The sequence below is a fragment of the Carassius auratus genome, chromosome 50, assembly GCF_003368295.1.
Source record: "Carassius auratus strain Wakin chromosome 50, ASM336829v1, whole genome shotgun sequence".
NCBI classification, from domain to species: domain Eukaryota; kingdom Metazoa; phylum Chordata; class Actinopteri; order Cypriniformes; family Cyprinidae; genus Carassius; species Carassius auratus.
In genome coordinates, this window is record NC_039292.1 from 10,102,269 (window position 1) to 10,124,620 (window position 22,352).

At 36.8% G+C, this 22,352-nt stretch overlaps 1 protein-coding gene and 1 pseudogene across 4 annotated transcripts; both read left to right on the forward strand.

Annotated features, from left to right (window-relative positions):
- Positions 1–148: 148 nt before the first annotated feature.
- Positions 149–1,461, forward strand: LOC113066402 (UDP-glucuronosyltransferase 2A3 pseudogene; annotated as a pseudogene).
- A 2,366-nt stretch (positions 1,462–3,827) lies between these two features.
- LOC113066952 (neuroplastin) lies at positions 3,828–18,743 on the forward strand. 4 transcript variants are annotated; one of them, XR_003279239.1, is made up of 8 exons: positions 3,828–4,132; positions 9,882–10,056; positions 10,409–10,503; positions 12,238–12,371; positions 13,240–13,527; positions 16,884–16,905; positions 17,107–17,179; positions 17,789–18,743. XR_003279239.1 is itself a non-coding variant. In XM_026239095.1 (8 exons), the coding sequence occupies exons 1-7, from the start codon at positions 4,060–4,062 to the stop codon at positions 17,165–17,167; spliced, it is 834 nt and encodes a 277-aa protein (XP_026094880.1). In that variant the 5' UTR covers positions 3,829–4,059; the 3' UTR covers positions 17,168–17,179; positions 17,789–18,743. The 4 variants fall into 4 exon arrangements, 2 of the variants coding, with proteins under 2 accessions (XP_026094880.1, XP_026094881.1); XR_003279240.1 differs by having other exon boundaries at positions 3,829–4,132; positions 16,896–16,905; XM_026239095.1 differs by having other exon boundaries at positions 3,829–4,132; positions 13,240–13,513.
- Positions 18,744–22,352: the final 3,609 nt, after the last annotated feature.

Consider the following 22,352-nt stretch of genomic DNA (forward strand, 5'->3'; position numbering starts at 1 on the left):
AAAGGAACTGTTTGATGCATTTACAAAACATATCAATTAGAAGAGAGAAACTGTCCTTCTGTATCCATTTCTCTCTGGCCTCAGAGGTTGGAACAATATTTGAAGAGATGCATTGCAATCAACTTGCCCTAATGGGGAAAATCTTTGAAAACTGGTTCTGAAAGATTCAGCTTTTGGAGGTGGCGTTTTCCTGGCACGCCAATCTTAGTCTCCCTCTTGTGTTAAATGTCCGTTGGACTATGCATGGAGAAGCACATTACGAAATAGCTCCTTTACCTCTATCATATGTTCCTTTACCAGGAGTAGAGCTGACAGACAAGATGACGTTTGATCAACGTGTACAGAACATAATGGCATACGTGTTTTCAGTTTATTACAAAACCAGATTTATCTCTTCACACTACCATTCCTTCTGCAATAAATACTTTGGATTAGAAATTAATTACAAATCCCTCCTTCATGATTCAAATATCTTTGCTCATGAGAAATGATTTTACATTTGAGTTTCCATGACCCACAATACCCAATATTGTCTATATGGGCGGCTTCCTAAACCTGCCAAGGTGCTTCCAGATGATCTTGAGGAGTTTGTCCAGAGCTCAGAAGATCATGGCTCACTTTCATGTCTCTAGGGACTCTTTTTAGCCAACTCCCTCAAGACATCACAGAGGAAATGCAGCTTTTGCCAGATTGCCCCAAAAAGTCATTTGGAGACACACTGGACCTCGGCCAGTAAATATTGGGGATAACACATTACTTGTTGACTGGTAACCTCAGAATGACCTGCTTTGACATCCTCAGACTAAAGTGTTTATTACACACAAAGGCACTAATGGCATCCAAGAGGTCATCTATCATGGGTAGCCCATTTTGGGTCTACATATAATATTTGATCAACCTGACAATCTTTCTAGAATGAAAGTTAGAGGTGTTGTGGAGCAAGGGTGTTGCACAATGTATTTTATATATGCATGATCACATTTAATTGCTGTGTTTTCTTGTGTGGATTTGCAGTGTTCTTTTGAAAGCAGTATTCTCATAGCCACACCTCTAATTCTGATAAAGCAATGAACTAATAAGTTTGACGCTTGATAAGTGATGGATTTTGGGGTGGAGCGGTTAATAGGTTCCCTTTTAAAAACCTAAAAACTGTGACTGGCAGAGATGGGAGGTGGCCACATCATGCATCTGTAACAGAAGTTAACACAGCGAGTGTGAAATCACATTGTGCCTGCATCTTGAGCGTTAGTGTTGGGTTTCACTTCCACTTGTATTGAGATGGGTTATGGCTATGAGAGATTGCAGCACACTGTAGACGAGTAACCACAAAGTCAACGATTTGCGGAGCACTGTTGGAGTAGAAGCATGTGAGACGGGCTGAAGGCCGGCTGCAAGAGATTACCGTGAGTGCTGGGGAGGCGAGAGAAAGCGACGTGGTTCTTCTGCCGTGGACACATTGGACTGGATAGCAGGGTTGCTGTTTTTACAAAAAAAAACATTGGTAAAATTGGTAAAATTTGGGAGTCTTAAACCTTTCAAATGATATATAGTTTGTCAAGATTAGATTTAATTGTAATAGTGAAGTAAATGTAGGTGTCCCGTATACAGGACAAGTGACATTTAGAAAATTAAGAAGAATGCTTGAGGAAGATACACTCCTGCCAAATAAGCACTGTATTTAAATAAATGAAAACTCAATTTAACTATTAAGATTTTGTCAAACCATGTTATGGGGGTTATAAGTCAATGTAAAATAAGCTAAAAGAAGCGATCATGATTCCTGTTTGCTCAACCATGGAGCTCATATTTTGAGTGCAAATGATATGCAAATGACACACTGCTGTTTTAATTAGCATCAGGAATAATATGCTGGAAGAACACCAGAAGCATCATCAGACATCACAGGCTTCATCCGCATCACTGAACTTCTGCTTTGTTCCTTTTATTTTTCATTGACCAATCCTCTAGATATTTCCAACACTTGTTTACCATCACCTGCATGGACTAGATGTCAGTTTTAGGAAACAGTTTTCATGCATCCATAAAATGTGATGTTTATGTGTACAGAGATTTCACAGTTAGCATCTATTCTGGTCAGAGCCAGTGTGAACAGCTTGTGCATGACATGAAGTGCCATGTTTGCCCGCTCAGTAGGGTACAAGTGCAAACAATCACAAACTAGAGTGCAATGAGAAGGACACAACTGAATTTCTGTACAGTTGTCAAAATTATAGAATGGAGTTGTTTATAGAATATTAAATCTTGAGTAATAGTTTCTTTATGCACTTGTCATGAAGCTGGATTTGTTCAAAGAATTCATTTTACTTGTGTGTAATATACATACACACGCACCAGGAAATATATATATAAGTTTATAATTTATAAATATATATATATTGCCTGATCTTACTCGACCAATAGGTGCTTCACTGCAGCGCGAGGCTGACTGGAAGAGCGCGAAATTACTGAGGTGAGGTAGCTACTTTTATTGGACGACAAAATTAGTTTTTAAAGTTATGAACTTGTGAAAAACATTACGAATATTAGCAAATATTGAGGGAGGTGACGGCTAACAGCTTAACGTTTCTGGTTCCTAGATTAATTACGCAAGTGACATTTTGGATTTTTATGCCATGGTTTAAATCAAGTTTTGTTAAGTTACTTTCTGCCTAATTATGATTGGTTAATATAAATCAATTGTAATGTAACAATTGCTCCAAAAACATTATTAACTAAAAATTTAATTAAAAATACTTTTTCACCTTTACGAGGTAGTTTGTCTTATTGTTAATATTGCTGTCCAGTAGATGGCAGTAGACTGTCATACTGAGAGCTAAATATTAAATTATTTGTTTTGGCAGGGAATGGCAATGTTGGCACATAATTGCAGTGATAGATTTGTGTTTAATGTGTTCGTAAAAATAAAAAGAACAAAAAACTATTACTGTCATAAGATTTTTATTTGTGTCGGATTCCCTAGAGAGCAAGTAGCAAAAATTAAATAGGACTACTTTTCCCCTGAAATATTGTTTGGTGCAGCAAGGCTCGAGAACTTCAAGTTCATCTTACACTTTAGATGTGCCACCCTATTTTTATGGTGTCAACAATGTTTTTGCAGTGCATTTAGATTTGAACTTAAGGATTTAGTTCATGTCATCTCATTATGACAGTCATCTCACATAAACTATTCACTATTGTATAAGTTAATTTTTAATTTGTAAATACTGTTAAAACCTGTCAGCTACTTAAATGCAAGGTATCTAGCATAGCATATGACATTTTAAAATACATGTAAAAAAAAGGTTTAAAAATATAAGATGATTTGCATTATTTATTAAAATATGCCCACAGGTAGAAACTAATATATTTAGTCACACTGTATTTTTACGATAAAGATCATCTGGTAGCATAAGTGCAACAAATTTCTTACTATTAGAACTATTTTTTATTTATTTGGTTTTGTTTTTTTTAATTCAGCTTTAAAATGACAATAAAATAAACAAACCCTTATAAAAGATTATAATATGATATGATCCAGAAGAATGATCACCTGAGGATTGGGTCCATCTTCATGTGACACAGCCGGTCTGCTATCGCGGGAATTTAAGAGGACAGCGCAACCGTCTTCCAAATCTCTGCAGAAAATTAATGGGCGTTACCAGATCGGGGTGTTTTTAGAACTTTTTCCTGATTGGCTGACGCCACAGTGACGTATGTTTATGGGTGGGGTTAGGTAAGGGGTATTATGTTTATTGCATAATTGAGAAACACCCTACAGCTTGAAAACACCGACAAATTTAGAAACGCCCACTTTTGTTCTGCAGAGAACTCAATTCCCCGTCTTCACGAGACTCGTTAAAACCGGATGTAAGTGTAGCGTCGGAATCTACTTACGGCGCTCGCTATTGCTAGGCGACGGGCTTTTTGCGTGACCCGATTCGAGCTCCATCCAGGGTCGCCTCGTCATTGTAGCGGCTCCCTCTCCGCTCACATCCTCCTCGACAGCCCTCCTGTCCTCTGCATCCCTCCACACATCACAGGTAGCCAGACGACCTAAAAATGTCTCGCGCGGGGAATCCGTTCGTGATAATACTCGGAGTCTTCATGCTGCATTCGGGCGCCGCACAGAACGGTAAGGACTGTGAATGTGTGGCGTGTAAAGAACGTTTCATCACAGATTATAAAGGCTTTCCTGATAAGGAAACGGTCGCGGCACGTGCAGGTAATTTGCCTCGACCGCACCGGATAAACTCTCGCCAATCCTCAGCATTGCTTTCTGAAATGCTCAGAACTGAACGGGCGTGCGGGCTGTGAATGGTGATTATTTATATGTAGCCTATTAAATATTTAGGTAAATGTGTCCTTGTAGGTTTAAATGTCAAAACGCATTACAATTCCGCTTTAAAGGGCAATTTATGTCTTAAAAGCGGCTCGGTTTTCTACTTAAATACGCTCACAAATAGGTAATATTTGGTAGCTTGTCCCACAGGGCGCGTCTATTTGCGACTCTTTCACAGAATCATTAGGATGTGTTTAGGTGGGTCATCGGCTGCTTGTCACAAACCCAAAACCTGCTTGATCCAACGCGGAGCGATCGGAATGCAGAATTGTGTTTTCACACTTGTGCTTGATTTGCATAGAGATAGTGACTCAGGATTTCTTCCGTTTGTTCCTCCGACGCAAAGCGATCTGTTTGCGTGATTTTCGCCCGAGCTCGCTCATCAAACAGAGGCAGGTACCCGCTTTGAGCACCGGTCCTCTGCAGCGCCGTAAATAACTTCAGTCCGTTCTGCTGCATGTTTCTATTTATAGAGCCGATGCAGCAGCGGTATGCATAGCGTTAATGTTCTCCCCGTGCGCGCGGACCCGTTAAAGTATTAACGGAGCAGCACCGCGGTGCATTATGACGTCATGAACGCGCTCAGTTAATGAGCGGTTACGCATGAGCCCGTCCGACTTCATCTCCTGGCCATAACCTGTTATGAATTACTGCAGTTTGACTAATGCGTTCGTTTTAGCAGCGTAAATCTGTCGGGTTATTACAGAACCTGTAGGGAAAAATGAGTTAAGCAGAAAAAGTAGTTGATTTAGTGTTTGTGTTAAACACCTGATTCAAGGTGACCCGCTGATTGGATTTGGTGGTTCTCAACCGGTTTTGCTCCAGGAGGACTTTTGTATTTATTTTATTTTTTATGATCCATCACATTAAAAAAAAAAAAATCTGTAATGTAATCAGTAATCAGGCCCAACCATTTGCAAGTGCATCTGTATTTAAAGGAATAGTTCACCAAAAAATGAACATTTGCTGAAAATGTACTCGGGCCATTCAAAGTCTAGATAGGTTTGCTTCTTTTTCAAACAGATTTGGAGAAATTGAGCATTACGTCACTTGCTCCCCAATGGATCCTCTGCAGCGAATGGGTGCCGTCAGAATGAGAGTTTTAAAAGCAACGAAATAAATGTTTTGAAGTTAAAAACGTCTTATTGGTGGATTTGTTTATTACAATTGCAGCTTTTTGCTTCACAAGACATTAATTGATGGACTGGAGTCTTGTGGATTATAGAGTGCTGCAGCCGTGACAGCAATACCCATTTCCCCGTTTGTGAGGGGCCACAAACTCACATGAAGATCAAACCCAACACTTTTCCTTTCATCTCACTCGCATGCGTTTTATCTCTTGCATACAAATGCATGAGCACATGCAAACACATTTGATCAAATGGATCATTTTGGCATAGCTGTCTTCAGTAACGGGAAGAAGAGCACAACAGCACTTCCTGCCTTCAGACTAAAAAGGTTTTTGCTTCTATCTTTAGCAAGCGACTATATGCAATAGCATACATGCCCTGTCCACATCATTAGTTCCTCAGGCTTAGATTGATGAAGACAATAAAATCATTTTTAAATTGTTGCTACACATTTTTTTTTTCATCTGTTTTAGCTGAATGCATCAGATTATGTTAATAAAATGGATTGGAAGACACGTTGACTTTAAAGAATCTGATGGAAGCGTGTTAGATTTGAAGGTCAGGCACTATGTAAGTTTCCTTTCAGCCGCACAGGAATGTGGAACAGGAGCTCCTCTTTTAGCTACGCCTCCTAATTACTGTGAGGCTCTTTTGTGACCACCACGTTAAAAGAAAACGTGCTTCTATCATTGTTTTTTTTATCGGTGTAGCATCACCCATGGAGTAGGAAGTCTGTTTAGATGTAAAAATCATATCTGGCCCTGCTTTGTTTCTCATTATGCCCTTATATGATTGTTTTATCATCAGTCATTCAGAAGAACCAGCAGTAGGCTACTGTGTGTAAACCTAACTAATATAATGTTCTGATTAACATAATACAGTACAACCAGTAAAAAGCCTCTTTGCATATTTATGTTACATAACCTTTAAGGCAGTGGTTTTCACACGGGTCCTGCAAGCACTCCTAGCACCTCACATTTTGTGTCTCCCTATATCTGACACCAATATCCGGTCTTGCAGTCTCTACTAATGGTCTGATGAGTAGAATCATGTGTGATTCATAAGGGACACACAGAAAACGTGCAATGCTCGCAGGACCGGTTTGAAAACCACTGCTCTAAGGAACATTGTATTCGTTGTACAATTGATCTTTTGTCTGTTCTTCCTACTAAGGCAATTCCTCATTTCAAACTGTTTCCACAATGCATCCTTAAAATGAAATAAATGATTACTGTAGCAGTCACATTTGTTTTATATTTCTTTTGTTAGACTTTATTTTTTATTTTTTTTACTTTTGAAGGTTGTATGTGAAAAACAAAGTTTTAAGGGCAGATAAAAATAGAAAAGCAAACAAGACTTTAAAATAAATCATAATATAGTTATGTAAAGATGCATATGTATTATTATTATTTATAAACTTAAGTCACACTCCAGTAAATAAAAATATAGCTATGTTTTTAGACATCATCATTAATGAGAGTACATAAAACATTTAGTTTTTCAACATCACTTCTATTCAGAATTTATTTATGCAGTCCAGTCTTAATGCTTTCATTTTTTTTAGTTTTGCTTTTGTATTGTGCTCTAATGGATTGTCTCTTGTTTCCTCCAAAACAGTTTTTTTTTAAATTGGAAAGAAGGGTTGATTTATCACTCCTTCAGTCTCTGCTCCGGTTTTGTTCCTATGTTGCTAGTTATATTGTGAAATGCACACAAGAATCACTTATTGCACTATATGACTCTTGACGCTTAGCAGGGCTCCAAATCTGTGAATGCAATCAGCTTACACAGCAGTTAATGAGGGGGCGGCAGAAGTGTATGCAGTGTGGTGGGCAGCTCTCCCTCTTCTTAAAGGCCTACCTGCTCAACTACTGTAGTATGCTTCTATGGAAACAGTCTTATCAGCACACCCACACATGAATAGTGAGATTGCACCGAGGTGCTCGGAATCAGCACCATTCACGGCTGTGCACTTTGTTATCTGTAGAATCAGTTATCATCATTATCTTCAAAGTTTAAACCAGTTATGGTCAGAATAGCAGACTGACATTCTAGTCGGCATAAATATGTAGCATGTATACTATGCACCGTATGCACATTTTGTGCGTGCAAAGAATACCCAGATGAAATACTAAATTTAGCTAAAATGACTATTTCAGTGTGAAAAAAATATATATAGTTTTTATTGGCCATTTAAATGTGCATGCTTATTTCCTCTATGATTCTTGAATTATTTTAATATTTCTTTTTGTTATATATAGATACATGTGGCAAGGATGTATTTTAAGTTTTCAAAAGTGACATTTAGGATAAATGCTGTTCTTTTTACTTTAGTCATCAAAGAATCCTGAAAAAAAAAATGTTTATACTAAAAAATATATATATATATATATATTTATGAGTGACCCTGAAAACTGGATTAAAGATTGAGCTTTCCCATCACAGGAATAAATTACATTTATTATGATAGAAAGCATTTATATAAAGTTGTAATAATATTTAACAATGTCACTGTTTTATTGTATTTTTTTTATTATTAAATAAAATCAACCTCAGTGAGAGTAAGAGACACAATTAATATATTATTAATATTAATTTTATTATTATTATTTTAGGCATGTTTTTAGTGGTGGACAGAATTTTAAAACTCAGTGCTTTCAGATGGAAAAATCCTGATAAAATATAGGTCATATCAGAGTTTTTACTTCACTGCAGTTAGGATGAGGCCCCTGACCTCATTTAATTTCCTATATTTATAAATAAAATACACAATTGAATAAATAACTATTTTGTCCAAGATCCTTTTTTTTCTTGCATGTGATAAAGATCAACTTAATTAAGATGACTAATATCTAATATCACTAACAAAATGCAGTAATCAGTACACAATCAAACTTAATAGAAACAAAGTCAAAAATGAAATGTATCAGTGTCCTAAATATAAATGCATGTAATGTAAAATAAACCTTTTTCATTTTCCCATTCATCAATTGTGCAATTATTCATTTCTTGTTATATTTTTGGTTTGCAATTTGAGTTTAATCTTCTGTTTTCTGTTTTCCACCCACTGCCCTCTTACTGTCCTTTTTTCTCTTTATTTGTCATCTTTCCCTGTCTTCCCTCCTCTGTGCCGCCCCTCAGCGGGGTTTGTGAAGTCGCCCCTCTCTGAGACTAAGCTGACGGGCGACACGTTTGAGCTGTACTGTGACGTTGTGGGGAAGCCCACCCCTGAGATCCAGTGGTGGTACGCTGAGGTGAACAGGGCCGACAGCTTCTTCCAGTTGTGGGATGGCGCGCGCAGGCAACGCGTGTCCATCAACACGGCGTACGGCGTCAATGGTGTAAGCGTGTTAGCCGTCACTCGCGTCACCATTGAGGATTCTGGGATTTATGAGTGCAGGGCCAGTAATGACCCACGGCGTAACGATTTGCGGCAGAATCCGTCCACTACCTGGATACGAGCCCAAGCAACAGTTTCCGTGTTGCAGAGTGAGTTCACCTGTTCCCGCTAGTGGTGTGGCCAAAATAAACCATCCATCCCCTTGATCCATAGTGTAGCACCGTGGCCAGCGTTTGCTGTAGTGATCTTCCCTTTTCCTTTTCTTTTGTTATAGTCTATAACCGGAGCACAAAATGGTCAGAGCGCCATCCTATTAGATTACTCTTGCCCTTGTAGCTGCTTCATATACAAGCAGTGACCTATTTCTGTAGTCAGAAAGCCCTTATTGAGTCTAAAATGTCCTTGTCCTCCTTATTTGACCATGACAATATTACAGTTTCTGTTCCGAGGAATCCATGGAATCTGGTAAGGTACAGTGCTTATTGGTCAGCCGATATGTGTTTCAATGTCCAGTGGCTGATATAGTTACTCTTCTCCTGTCCTATAGGACTGTATCGTATATGATGTACAGTGGAGTCCAGATGTGTTTGCTCACTATGCTAGAATTCAGGGTTACTAATATTAACTGAAACTAGAATGATAAAAAAAATAAAAAAAACAGGGAACATTTTAAATTTTTCTTTAGTTCAACTTTAAAAATTAAAAAAACGAATAAAAAATAAAAACAAATGTGAAAAATTATTGTAAATTGAAAATACAAACAACAAAATAAAACGCTGTTAAAAGCATTGACAAAAACTATAAAAGTGTATCAGTGATGTGATAATAGCAATGAACTTTGTTTTTTTGGATTTAGTATTTGGTTTGTGTTTGTCGGCAGAATCTGAGACGTTTATTAAAATTTTAAATCCTAAAAGACCACAAGACATTTTGTGGTCTTTGACTTTTGGACCCCACTGTATATAGCATACAAAATAGAATTATTTTGTATGTTTAATAATTTTTTTCATAATGGTCAACCTCAGAACCATTTTATTCTAAATATATATATTTGATACTTCTGTGCTTCCAGGACCGAATATTGAAAAAACGGAGGACATTATTCTACCCACTGGTTACCACCTCCCACCAATCACGCTTCAGTGCAACCTTACTACTTCCCAAAGCAACCCCCTTGAGAGCTTCTGGATGAAGAATGGGGAGGAGATCTCTGACACGAGGGGCGAAGCCAAGAACACCGAATACAAGTAGGCTTCTGGGTGTTAAAAATTTAGCATCACCTGAGTGGTCTTTTGTTTTGTAAATGTATCATCTCGGTGATTCTCAGGCTCTGGCCAAGTGTTTGTTGATGCCGGTTTGCTCTAAATCCTGCGCAAGGCCTCGGTCTCTTACAAACACGTGTTGCTAATCTCCCTGGCTGACTCCTAATCTAATCAGACTAACCTTTTAGGAACACAGTAGTACTGCTAACATATATCCTGCATTAGATCTGTCTTTTCCTGTAGGTGTGTTACTCTTTTTATATTATGCCAAGCTCCTTCAAAGAACACCTATGGTACCGTTAATTTAAAAGTGTAATGTGTTTTATCTTTTACGCAGACTTAATAAACCAAGGCCAGAGGATTCGGGCGAGTATATGTGTGTGTACACATTCAATTCGCTCCCTGCAGCAAATGAAACTATTGAGGTTAAAGGTAAGTTTCCCTAAAAAAAAAAAAAAAACAAGACCGTGAATGGTCACTGGTTTCTTTCTAAGACGGGGAGTTTGATTTTCTGTTGATTTGGATGAGTGCTGACATCTCGAACCTGTCTGTGGGGTCAGCCTGTCTGTCCATCTCTTCCACATAACACATGCTGAGTCAGAGCTGAGCTTGGACGCTCACAAAGGCCATGACAGCATGAATGTGAGCTTGGTTTTTGGAGGTTTTTGTCCACCAAGTGTGTATATATGTATGTGTGTGTATGTGTGTGTGTGTGTATCCAAATGTACCATATATACACCAAAATGTCAGGCAGCTCAGATCTCCTTGTGGTCATGTGTTTAATAATTGTCTTTAAAGCTCCCAGGGTGTTTGGTTTGTGTGTTCGAGATCATCGGCTGGTAAAGTGCCATGTGGTTTAAGCATGTCCTAGTCACCTCTTTCTGGTTATCCCGCGGTCGGCTCACAGGCACCAGATGGTGGCCTGCATGTCTGAGGGGGTGGGGATGGAAATCTGTCTCTTTTTCTCTCGCTTTTCCTATCTCTTAACTGAGGTATTTGGTGTCATTAGACTGAATTAACCTTTAAAAAGTCTGCTGTCATGATTCATTATTTGACTTTTAAATCACAAAATGTGGATATGATTTACATGTGTATGGTTTTTTTTTTTTTTTTTTTTTTTTTTTTGCTTATTTGTGGACTTGGCATATGAATAATATCCCTTTTGGTGTTAAAGCTTTTGTAAACTCTGTTGGTTTCACTGACTAAACCTTAGAGATCTGACTGTGAATCATCTCATTATGGTCCTATATATTCAGTGTGTATATTTACCACAACATATACATTCATAGTCCTTTGAGATATTCGATTTAATACTGTATGTCAGTGACAACAGCAAGTATATAGTTATATTGTCAAGGTTTGGGGTCGGTAAGATTTGTTAATGTTATTGACTAACAAGGCTGCTTTTTTTTCGTTAAAAACTAATATTTTTAATAAAATTGAAAATAACCATTTTGTAGTTTAATTTAGTTTAGAAACCCTTTTAAAACCAACAGTTGTGCTGCATAATATTGTTTGTAAAAACCATGATGATTTTTGGATGAATAGACCACTCAAAACAAACAAATAAAAAAATAGAAATCCTTTTTATAACATTATAAATATCTTTAATGTCACTTTTGATTTAATTAGCTTGAATAAGTATTAATTTCTTTAAAAGAAATTATAAATCTTAATGACCTCATACTAAATATTGTCTAAGTATTGTCTTTTTAAATAAACTAAAGAGATCTTGAAGCAGCACTTCACACTCATTCAACTCATTTTAACTTTGCTTTGAATCCTTAGTAATTCATGGGATACATGTTAATTTGAAAGCACTGTAAATCTCTTTGGGAAAAAGAAAAGGCCAACCAAATAAATAAATGTGAAGGAGAAGATGTCATTGTTTTGACTGTTCTTAGCATTTCCATCTAAACATCGCGGTGGGCTTAAGTTATTGGTTTATTCCCATGCGTTAGGGCTATCATGGTAATTTTTTTTTCTTAATATTTCCTGATCTGCCTCTTGTTTTCAGCTATATTTATCACCCAAACATGAAACTGCAAATGACGCAAGAAAAAATGTCCACGCAGTGATTGAAGATCAGGCAGCTTAATAAGGTTTATGCAATGAAATCTGTTCTGATAATGAAGGTCTCACTGTCCTTCTGCTCTCCTCTCATAGCTTCACCAGACATCACGGGACACAAGCGCAGCGAGAATAAGAATGAGGGCGAGAAAGCTGTCCTCTACTGCAAATCTGTGGGTTATCCTTATCCCATGTGGACCTGGCATAAACTTGATAACGGCGAAATTGCGGTATGTTAATTTTGACAAATGAGTGAATCTTAGATCTTCTGTTGAGTTGTTTTAAAAAGGATAGTTTGACATCTTAGCCTCAAGTTGTTTCAACCCTGTAAAGCACATTAAATAAGTCTTAAAATCAATTTTTTTTATATAAAAAAATAGTATTATTATATTTCATATAGTATTATATAGTGTGTGCTAATACTTGAAAATCCTTAATTTTATTCAGATCCCCAAACTAAGCCAAAAATATGCAATTTTGGTACTGATATTTATTTGGCCAAAAAGTAAATTCTGATGGCTTGCGATGTAAATCAATGAGATTTTATCAAGATAACAGACTACTTGCATAAAATATCTTAGAAGAAATGTCACTCTATGTCTCCCAATAAAATGTCTTCTTAAAATCAAAGCTGATCAAAGCTCTGTAGTTTTTATTGGGGAAGACAAAACATGCAATGCAATACAGTGATGATTGAGAGATGAACAAAGAAATGTTCCTCAAAAGCCTGTTGTTCATATTTAATGCTCACATTTTAACATGATGTTTCTAAAATAAAACAATGATTTATGGAAACTCAAGTAAACCTAAGTTACTTTACGTCCAGCAAGTGTTCCTCTTGAAATATTAATAACAATATAACATGTATTCTTACATTTAATTTATAAAACAAAGGCATTTTTACAGTTACATTAAAAGGTCTTCACTCTCTCTTGTAGTTTGTTACTTGAGCTACCTTCAAACATTTATCATTTAATAAAAAGTAAATATTTTTTAAAAAGATATACTATTTGGGCATATAATCAGTGGCTTTCCTTCCCTGTCTTCCACCTCTTCTGATCTGTCACCGGTTTTCCTCCCACTCCATCAATCACTCAGGAAATTGACAACTCCTCTGGCCGTTTCTTCATCAACAGCAAGGATGGCTACACCGAGATGTCCATCATCAACCTAGACATCACCTCCGACCCTGGAGACTACGAGTGCAATGCCACTAACATCCTCGGCTCCAACTCCATGCAATCAGTTTTGCGTGTCAGGAGCCGCCTGGCCCCCCTGTGGCCCCTGCTGGGGGTCCTCGCCGAGATCATCATCCTGGTGCTGATCATCGTCATCTACGAGAAGCGCAAGAAGCCTGATGATGTTCCTGACGGTGAGTTTAAAAGGGTGGGTTACTGTCTCATTATGGACTACTGATGTTAGTGGAGAAGAGATTGGTATTTGAAGAGATTTATTTAGTCCAAGACCATCCTAAGCGTAGTTTATCTGATATAATACACCTACAATGGGCACAAAATACAATGAAATGTATGAATACTTTTTCTTTCTGGGCACTTTAAATTAGGGCTGCACGATAATGACACAAATCATAATTGTCGATTATTCCCTTGAGGATATAATTGCGATTTACATTGAATGATGTTTTGAACAGGTTTATTACCACTGTTCGAAGCAACTGCGTGCCATATTTTTTATATGAAAATAAACAAACTGAAAGCACTCTTCTGAATTCTTTTTTTTTTCATAGTATTATGCCTCAAATGTCAACTATAAATTGGTTTGTGTTGAAAAAAATATGCATGATATTATAATGCTATACTAAACTAATTTCAAATGCAAAAAAGAAAAACTATGTGTGTGTATAATATATGAATTTTTTTTTTTGTGCCTTTTGGATGATTACGTAATTGTGGCATCTGTGATTGTAATCCCAATTACAAATTTGATTAATTGTGCAGCCCTACTTTAAATAAATAGACAAAAAAAAAAAAACATTGACACATTTTGGTATTATCTCAAGTTTAAAAAAGGGATGTCATAGACAATACTGTTCAGTTTGGCGTCATTAAGATTTACTTAGTTATTTTAAGGATTAATGAACTCTTGTGTTCATTAAAGAATACTAAAAACAAAAGGTGTTTCCACAAAAATGTTAAAGGGGTAGTTCACCCAAAAATGAAATTGTTATTAATGACTCACCCTCATGTCGTTCCAAACCTGTAAGACCTCCGTTCATCTTCAGAACACAAATTAATATTTTTGATGAAATCTGAGAGCTTTCTGACTCTGACCCTCTCATAGACAGCAAGGGTACTACCACGGTCAAGGTCCAGAAACATAGCAAGGAGATCGGTAAAGTAATCCATGTGACATCAGTGGTTCAACTGTAACTTTACGAAGCTACGAGAATACTTTTTGTGCGCAAAAGAAACAAAATAATGACTTTATTCAACAATTCGTCTCCTTCGCTCACCCTATGGCGCCACGTGGATACGTTTTCTGCATTGTTTTTGTTTTGATTTAAATGAAAACAACGTATGCATGTGGTGCAGATGGCGCAGAACATCATACGCTGTTTGCGTATTTGATACTATTAGAAATGGCGCTATAGGGTGAAGCGAAGGAGACAATTGTTGAATAAAGTCGTTTTTGTTGTTTTATTGCGCACAAAGTATTCTCATAGCTTCATAATGTTACGGTTGAACACCTGATGTCACATGGATTATTTTACCGATCTCCTTGTTACGTTTCTAGACATTGATTGTGGCAGTACCCTTGCTGTCTATGGGACGGTCAGAGAACAAAAATATCTTAATTTGTGTTCTGAAGATGAACGGAGGTCTTATGGGTTTGGAACAACATGAGAATTATCATTTTTGGATGAACTATCCCTTTAAGCAGTACAACTGTTTTCAACATGCATTATAAAAAAAAAAAAAAATTGAGCAGCAAATCAGCATATTAGAATGATTTCTGAATTAGAAAAAATTTATTTTAAATTGTAATATTTCACAATGTTACTGTTTTACTGTATTTTTAAATACAGTTTTGGCGAGCAGAAAAGACTAAAGGATAATAAATGTCCTTCTGTACATCTTACACAGTTTTTTTTTTTTCCCACTGCGTCACTTTGACTCAAGTTTATTGGAAAACCACACTCTGTTATCTGATCCTGACCTGGTCTCTTACTTAATAATTCAGTCTGAGGCCATCCTGACCAAACACACATACACACTCACGCTCTTTTCCTGTTGGGCACCTGTGTTAGGTCATCTGGACACTAATCTGATATTCGAGAGAAATATGACTCTGCAGTGTATGGGTAGGTAGTGGGCAGTGAATTATTGATATGCGTGGAGGTGTAGTCCCACGTCACTTACAGCTCACCTACACTGCATTGCGAAGGAAAACGAGACCCAGTCAGTCCAGCACAATATATTCCTGGATGTCAGTAAATTCACTTTAGCTCTGCCTTTATATAAAACGAACTCTTGATGTTTGAAGACTGTTTAAAGCAATGCAGTTCTCTCTGGGATTCAATTATGTTTGCTGTTTCTTACATTTCATTATTACCAATCGATATTTCTACCAGAACTGGTTTAGCGCATCACAAATGGTGAACGTCTTCATGAGTCACACAGTGACGTTGAATGGGATGTGTGTCCAGCATCGCCACCTAGTGGTTTTCATCGGTGTTGATTTCATCGTCATAGACTGAAACAACGAATTTATGCTTTTTTATTGATTTAAAATGTGTAAAAATACAATGTTAGGTGTATAATCTCAGTTTCAGCTTCGTTTGTGTTACACATTTTATGCAGGCGTTTATAGTTTGAACCATTATTTTTAGTCTTAAGTTACTCCTTTAGCGGTTAATATCATTAGGTTATTAAGAATTAACAACGTTAACACGTTTCTTTCTCTCTGAATGGCACAACCTAAAACACTGTGGTAAGTGAAAGGCCTGCATGCAGCTTGATTGAACCTACCTTTATTGCCCATAATAACTGTTCTGCTTCACTTTAGTGTGTGTATATATAAGTCTTGTTTGATTTTAGGCTGTAATGGGTTTTTATTTTGCCTTCATTATTGGAATGCGGTCTGTTTTTTGCTGTTTAACCTTCAAATGACCTTCATTTCTGTGCAGTCTTTTTACCTGAGTCTGTTCAGATGCAATCATGTGGGCATGAGCATGAGATTTTTCCTTCGATTTCTTTTCTCCTTTCAATTTTGATTGTTTAAAAAAAAAAGCTAAAAGTATGGGTGCATATATGCGTGGGTGTGTGTGTGTGTATGTGTATGTATGTGTGTGTATATATATATATATATATATATATATATATATACACATATATCCATGTAACCATCCTATGATCCTATATGTTTAAAATTGAATATGTTAAAGTTTTGTAAAATTAAACGTATAGGATCATGGGATGATTACATGGGTAGTTTTTCACTCCATGGGCTGCATGGCTGTATTTCTTGTTAGTTCATGAACTGTTATATAGTGCAAGCCTTTTAAATACTCACACCAAAGATGATGGAGCGAAGTCTTTGTTCTATGTTATTGCACTGCGCCACAATATCCTAAATATTGAAAGACAATATGGCATTGAGGTGTTTTTAGCTACTTAATGCAGTCAGTTTGCGGCATTCATTCAATAATGTGTATATTGTGCCAGCTGCAACCATTACAGCCTCAAACTAAAATTGTTGTTTTGCTTCCCATTCTGCCTAAGATGACGAACCAGCTGGGCCAATGTAAGTGTCAGCTTTAGATTTTAAATGAGACTTAATATAATGCAACTGATGCCAGTGGATGTGTAATTACTGAATGTATAGAGTATAAAGAAACGGTGAATTATGGAAATGCAATTATATACAAGCATGCGTAAAATGCTAGATTTGTATTTTGAATTGTGACACTTATTCTGACTAATTTTTATGATCTCACCTTCAAAGGAAAACTAATTCCACCAACAACCACAAAGATAAAAACCTACGTCAGAGAAATACAAACTGATTTCATTACAAGGTGAGTATTCAGATACACTGAGAATATTCATGTCAGCTAGACACAAAACAAGATTGTAAACAGTGCTTATAGTAGCAAAGAAATTAAGGCACTGTAAGCTACACTTAAAATTTCAAAATTACCATAAAGTGTGTAAATGAACAGAATAACATGTATTGTGTTTCATAATTTCATTGCAATGATTTATGCATTTGAATTGTCAAAAACCATTATATATGCATACATAAGCGTAGCACCAGTTTATGCAGGTTTCACATAGAATGTGTTTTTGCATTCTGCTGAGCTGCTTTTTCATTGATTTCTGTGAAAACATGCTGAATACTTATGTCTCATGCACACAGCATTCTAAAAATGCTACGTTCAAGATAAAAAGTTGGCTTTTAAGGTGAATGGTATACAGAGTTGCCGTGAACTATGATGAATATTAAGAATTAGATGTTTGCAGAATGCCCCAACTGACCCAGTCAGAATCAAGCAGTCCAGAAAGCCATCTAATGAATGTCAAAGAACTAGATATAGGGAGCAATATTTGTGTTACTTAGCACATTTCTCAAACAGTTACTCATACAGTATTAACCCACTTTTGTCACTACTGTTTGTTGTTTACAGATAAAGACATTCACATCATGACCATATGAACGTTAATCATGAACGGTTCGGCGCATTGGTAAAAAATCATTGGTGGGGGAGTTAAATAGAAGACCGGAAGAAATGAGAACCTGAGGCTTGCCTTATAAAACATGTGAGGAGGACGAGTAAACAGAACGGAACCTAATTCTAAACATTTTCTTGCATGATTGTGTTGCGTTTTCTTTAGAATCTCTTTTATTCAAGTCAACTTTTTCCATGTCGGGCAAAAGTATACACATAATAATTGCATGCAAGATAATTACTGTTTGATACAGGCTTTTTTGTTTGTGTATTTATGAATGACTTCTATTCAAGCAAGCCTTTAACTTATCGCAGATATGCCACCATGATTCTGGTATGACAGTTTTTGTACAGATTATCATATAACTGTATACCATCTGGTAAGGTGGCATTATGATCTATCTATCAATCATTTAAGGGTTTTTCAAAATGTCCTGTCATGTTTAATTTGTACATGCATTGTATATTGATGTATGAAATCACTTGAAATATCTATAGTTATCTGAATGTTCTTCATACTGATGCACTTATCTCTTCAAATATTCTTGCAAACCAGTGACTTCATTTTATACTTATGTATCTAATCTGTCTCTAAGTCTACATGGCTGATTGCTTTTTATGTATGCATAGTATACAGCATGGCTTTTATTCTATGCAATATCTATACATACAGTAGAACAAACTTTTTTTAATGTAAGCTTTTGGTTGTGTATAATTAAGCTTTAATATTATATGTTGGCAAAGTGCACTGTTCAAACCATGAGAAACAATCCACGTGGTTTAAAACATCACTGCATGAGCTCCTTATAAAATATAAAGGGTCTACAAAGTCAGAATGTGAAGAGAAATTAATATCTCCATTTAACATGGCATATACATGTCATTTTTAACAATTAAAATATCCAAAGTCAAATGAGTTGTCATTTTTATAACATAATGCATTATTTTATTTCAATAGTTCAACCTAAATTTGATGAAAATGTACTCTCCCTCATGGCATCCAAGATGTATTTGAGTTTGTATCTTCACTGGAACAGATTTGGAGAAATTTAGCATTACATCTCTTGCCTTGTCAGAATGAGAGCCCAAACAGCTGATAAAACAATAATTCACCAGGATTTTTAGTTTCTTTTTTTTTTTTTTTTTGCTTCACAAGAAATTAATTGATGTACTGGAGTGCAGTGGATTTTTGTGATGTTTCTATAAGCTATTTGGACTCTCATTCTGACGGCACCCATTCACTGCAGATGATCCATTCGTGAGGAAGTGATGTAATGCTACATTTCTCTAATTGTGTTCCAATTAAGAAACGCACTTGTCTATCTTGGATGGCCTAAGGGTGAGTAAAATTTGCAGCAAATTTTCATTTTTGGGTGAACTATTCCTTTAAAATGGGTTTTTATTATTGGTAATTAATTAGTGTGCATATGCAAACAAAATAATATTCTAGCAAAGAAGGACACTTGCAAAACATTAGAAGCTAAAAATATTCAACCGCAAAGTGCAACTTACACAATGTTGCATTTAAAAAAAAAAAAAGTAGATGCCATCTGCTTCAGTATCAACATCTCTGTGTGGGTGTTTGTTTTTAAAGGTTAAAAACCATTCTAGCATAGGGTTGGCACTGTTATGCTTGCAGTCCTAAAAGAAATATGTCTGTGCACCAGAGGGGGGCATTGCTGACCAAGGCTGAATCTTCAGATCCTCTAAACACTTAATGTCTCTAGACATTTATTTCCACTCCCCCACCCTCTAAGTTTTCAGTTATAGACATTGCACCAAAAAAGAGCTGTGCAATGGTATTTGCATGTGCTATTTGCATAAGTATTATCATCTATTCTCATTATTAGCTGTTCCATTTAAACTATATTTCTGTAGCGTAAATATGCATTGTATTGCACTAATGTTTTATATAGCACATTACTGCAAAAATGAGCATTCATATGCTGTAAAAAAGATGTGAGAGGCATTTTAAGATGACGCTCATTAATATGACCTGCACATTTTAATCCATACAAAGATCACAAGGTGAAATTAGCTGACTTGAGTTACAATGGTTTTCAAAAGCAGGTAACCATACAACAGAATGAAAGATGATATTTTTATAAACGCAAAATCATATCCACAGAATAATCTCACAGTCGTTTCTCCACCATAGCCATATGGATGGATGATTCCTGGAAGGGCAGTGTTTGTCACAATACATTTTCTGCTCAAAGGCAGAAAGCTGTCTTTGCCCAGGCATTTACAGATTATAGTGCCATTATTCTCTCAGTATCTAGCTTCATCAGATCACTGGGTGCCCTGACTTCACCATCTGACATATGTTGTACCTGGACCACACAGTTAAAACCATATTAGATGAAGCACAGTTGTTTTAAAGCAAGGCTGTGTGTGTGTGTGTGTGTGTGTGTGTGTGTGTGTGTGTGTGTGTGTGTGTGTGTGTGTGTGTGTGTGTGTGTGTGTGTTTTATATGAAACGTGCTATATATATTGTAGTTTACACATTCACATTGGCTGTCATAGTAATGTGTGAAGATGCAACATTGTGAGTTGGACAAATCTGAACAGATTATTTGGAAATTGACTGTTAAGATATACATTTTACACCATTTATCATCTGTAATACCAATGTGTTGCCACTAGATGCCTGTATAGACCTAAAATAAACATAAACAGGTTTGTGCAACCCCTAATTGCAAATAAATCGCCATCACACATAAATCATATTTTATTTTATTTGGAATGAGCGGCAACCTCCCGCTCTATGTCGTGAAGCCAACAAGGAAGTGACTAAAACTACAATTTATTGACTGGTTGCTTGAGGCTGGCTGCAAAAGGGAGTCAATTGACTCTCCATGTTAAAATGCCCAACTTTACAGCAGAAAAAAAAACGTTTACAGTCTGGTTAAAAAAAATGATTTTGGTCTATATAGCTAATTTTGCCCATCATGACAACTGTGAGGGGGCTGAATTTTTTTTAACTCATCCATTTAAATTATATTAATCCTTAAAGGTCTGCATTAATTAACGGCTTGGCCACTTGAGTGACAGGTGGACCAAGCTGTACACATGGTGTTTTTTTTTTGTTGTTTTTTTTTTTGCTGTAAAGTTGGGCATCTTAACATGGGGAGTCTATGGGATTGACCAGGCGGTAAGGAAGTCGACCGGAAGTTGAAGTCGGCCGCGTGCCGCCATCTTGTAGCTGAACTTCACTTGCGTTAGCATTCCCATTGACTCCCATTCATTTTGGCGTCACTTTGACAGCGAATAACTTTACATCTGAGGCGTTTAAAGACTCCGTTTGTCCATTATTTATTTCTAAAGATACACGACAGTGTATAAAGGGCTCCATTACCTTCTATGTTACATTATGGCTCCGTAGAAACAGTTTTTGTAAAAATAGGCTAACGATAGCGTCATAACCACACTTTAGGTCTGCGCGTCAGAAACGGAAGTGCTAAAAAAGCTAAAAATGGGCTTCACTTGTCTCAATTGAGTTCCAATGGGGTCGCTGTGTCCATTTCTTTTACTGTCTATGTTATTTTACTGTCTATGGGATTGACTCCCTTTTGCAGCCAGCCTCAAGCGGCCAGTCGATGAATTACAATTTTAGTCACTTCGATATGGGCTTCACGAGAGAGAGCGGGAGGTTGCCGTAGCAACCAGCTCCAGCCTTTTTGCCGGGGGGCAGGGTTTCATATTTTTTTGAAGCACCCCTGGACGCCGCCATTGGCTAGCGGACCCCCACTTGCTGTTAGCATTCCATTGCATTTAAAGTCTCCATTTTTCCATTCATTACTTGTAAAGAAACACGAAAATGTATAAAAGGCCCCATTACCTTGTATCTTACATTGTGGCCCCGTAGAAGCAGTTTTTGTAAAAAATAGGCTAACGATTGCGTCATAACCTGCGACTCTCTGTCATACAGTAGAGAAATTACCATATAGACAGGAGGAGAAGCTCGCAGGCAATCTTTTACTGTCTATGAGGCAATCTGGGGGACATGGAGGCATAAAGTCAAGGGAGAAGCCCATAAAGAGTCCATAAAAGACATGGGACAAAATTATTTAAAAACATCTGCAAGATTGGGTGGGTGATTTTTTGCCCATTTTCCATTGTCCAGGAGAGTCGCGCGATTACGCTGCCAAGATGACAACAGCCCGCTCTTCACACTTTGAGCTTCAAAAATGCTCCTCAAGAGTCCACAGGTGACGTCACAGACATTACTACGTCCATGTTTTTATACAGTCTATGATTTGGATACATGTTTTTTTTAATTTTTTTGTTGTATTGTTGTTGTTTGAGACGTTGATTTAAAGTGTCAGTTTTTACATTATTATTTGAGTCAAACATATAAAACCCTTTATTATCCCAAACTACATACAAAATATTGATCAGTTACATAAAATTAATCAGAATCTAGCTACTTATTCCCTCGTTCCTCTTTGACGCGTGAACTTCCCCTTTAAATAACGCATGGCTCTGCCCTCTGTGTAGCCAATGACTGCTCGCTGAATTAA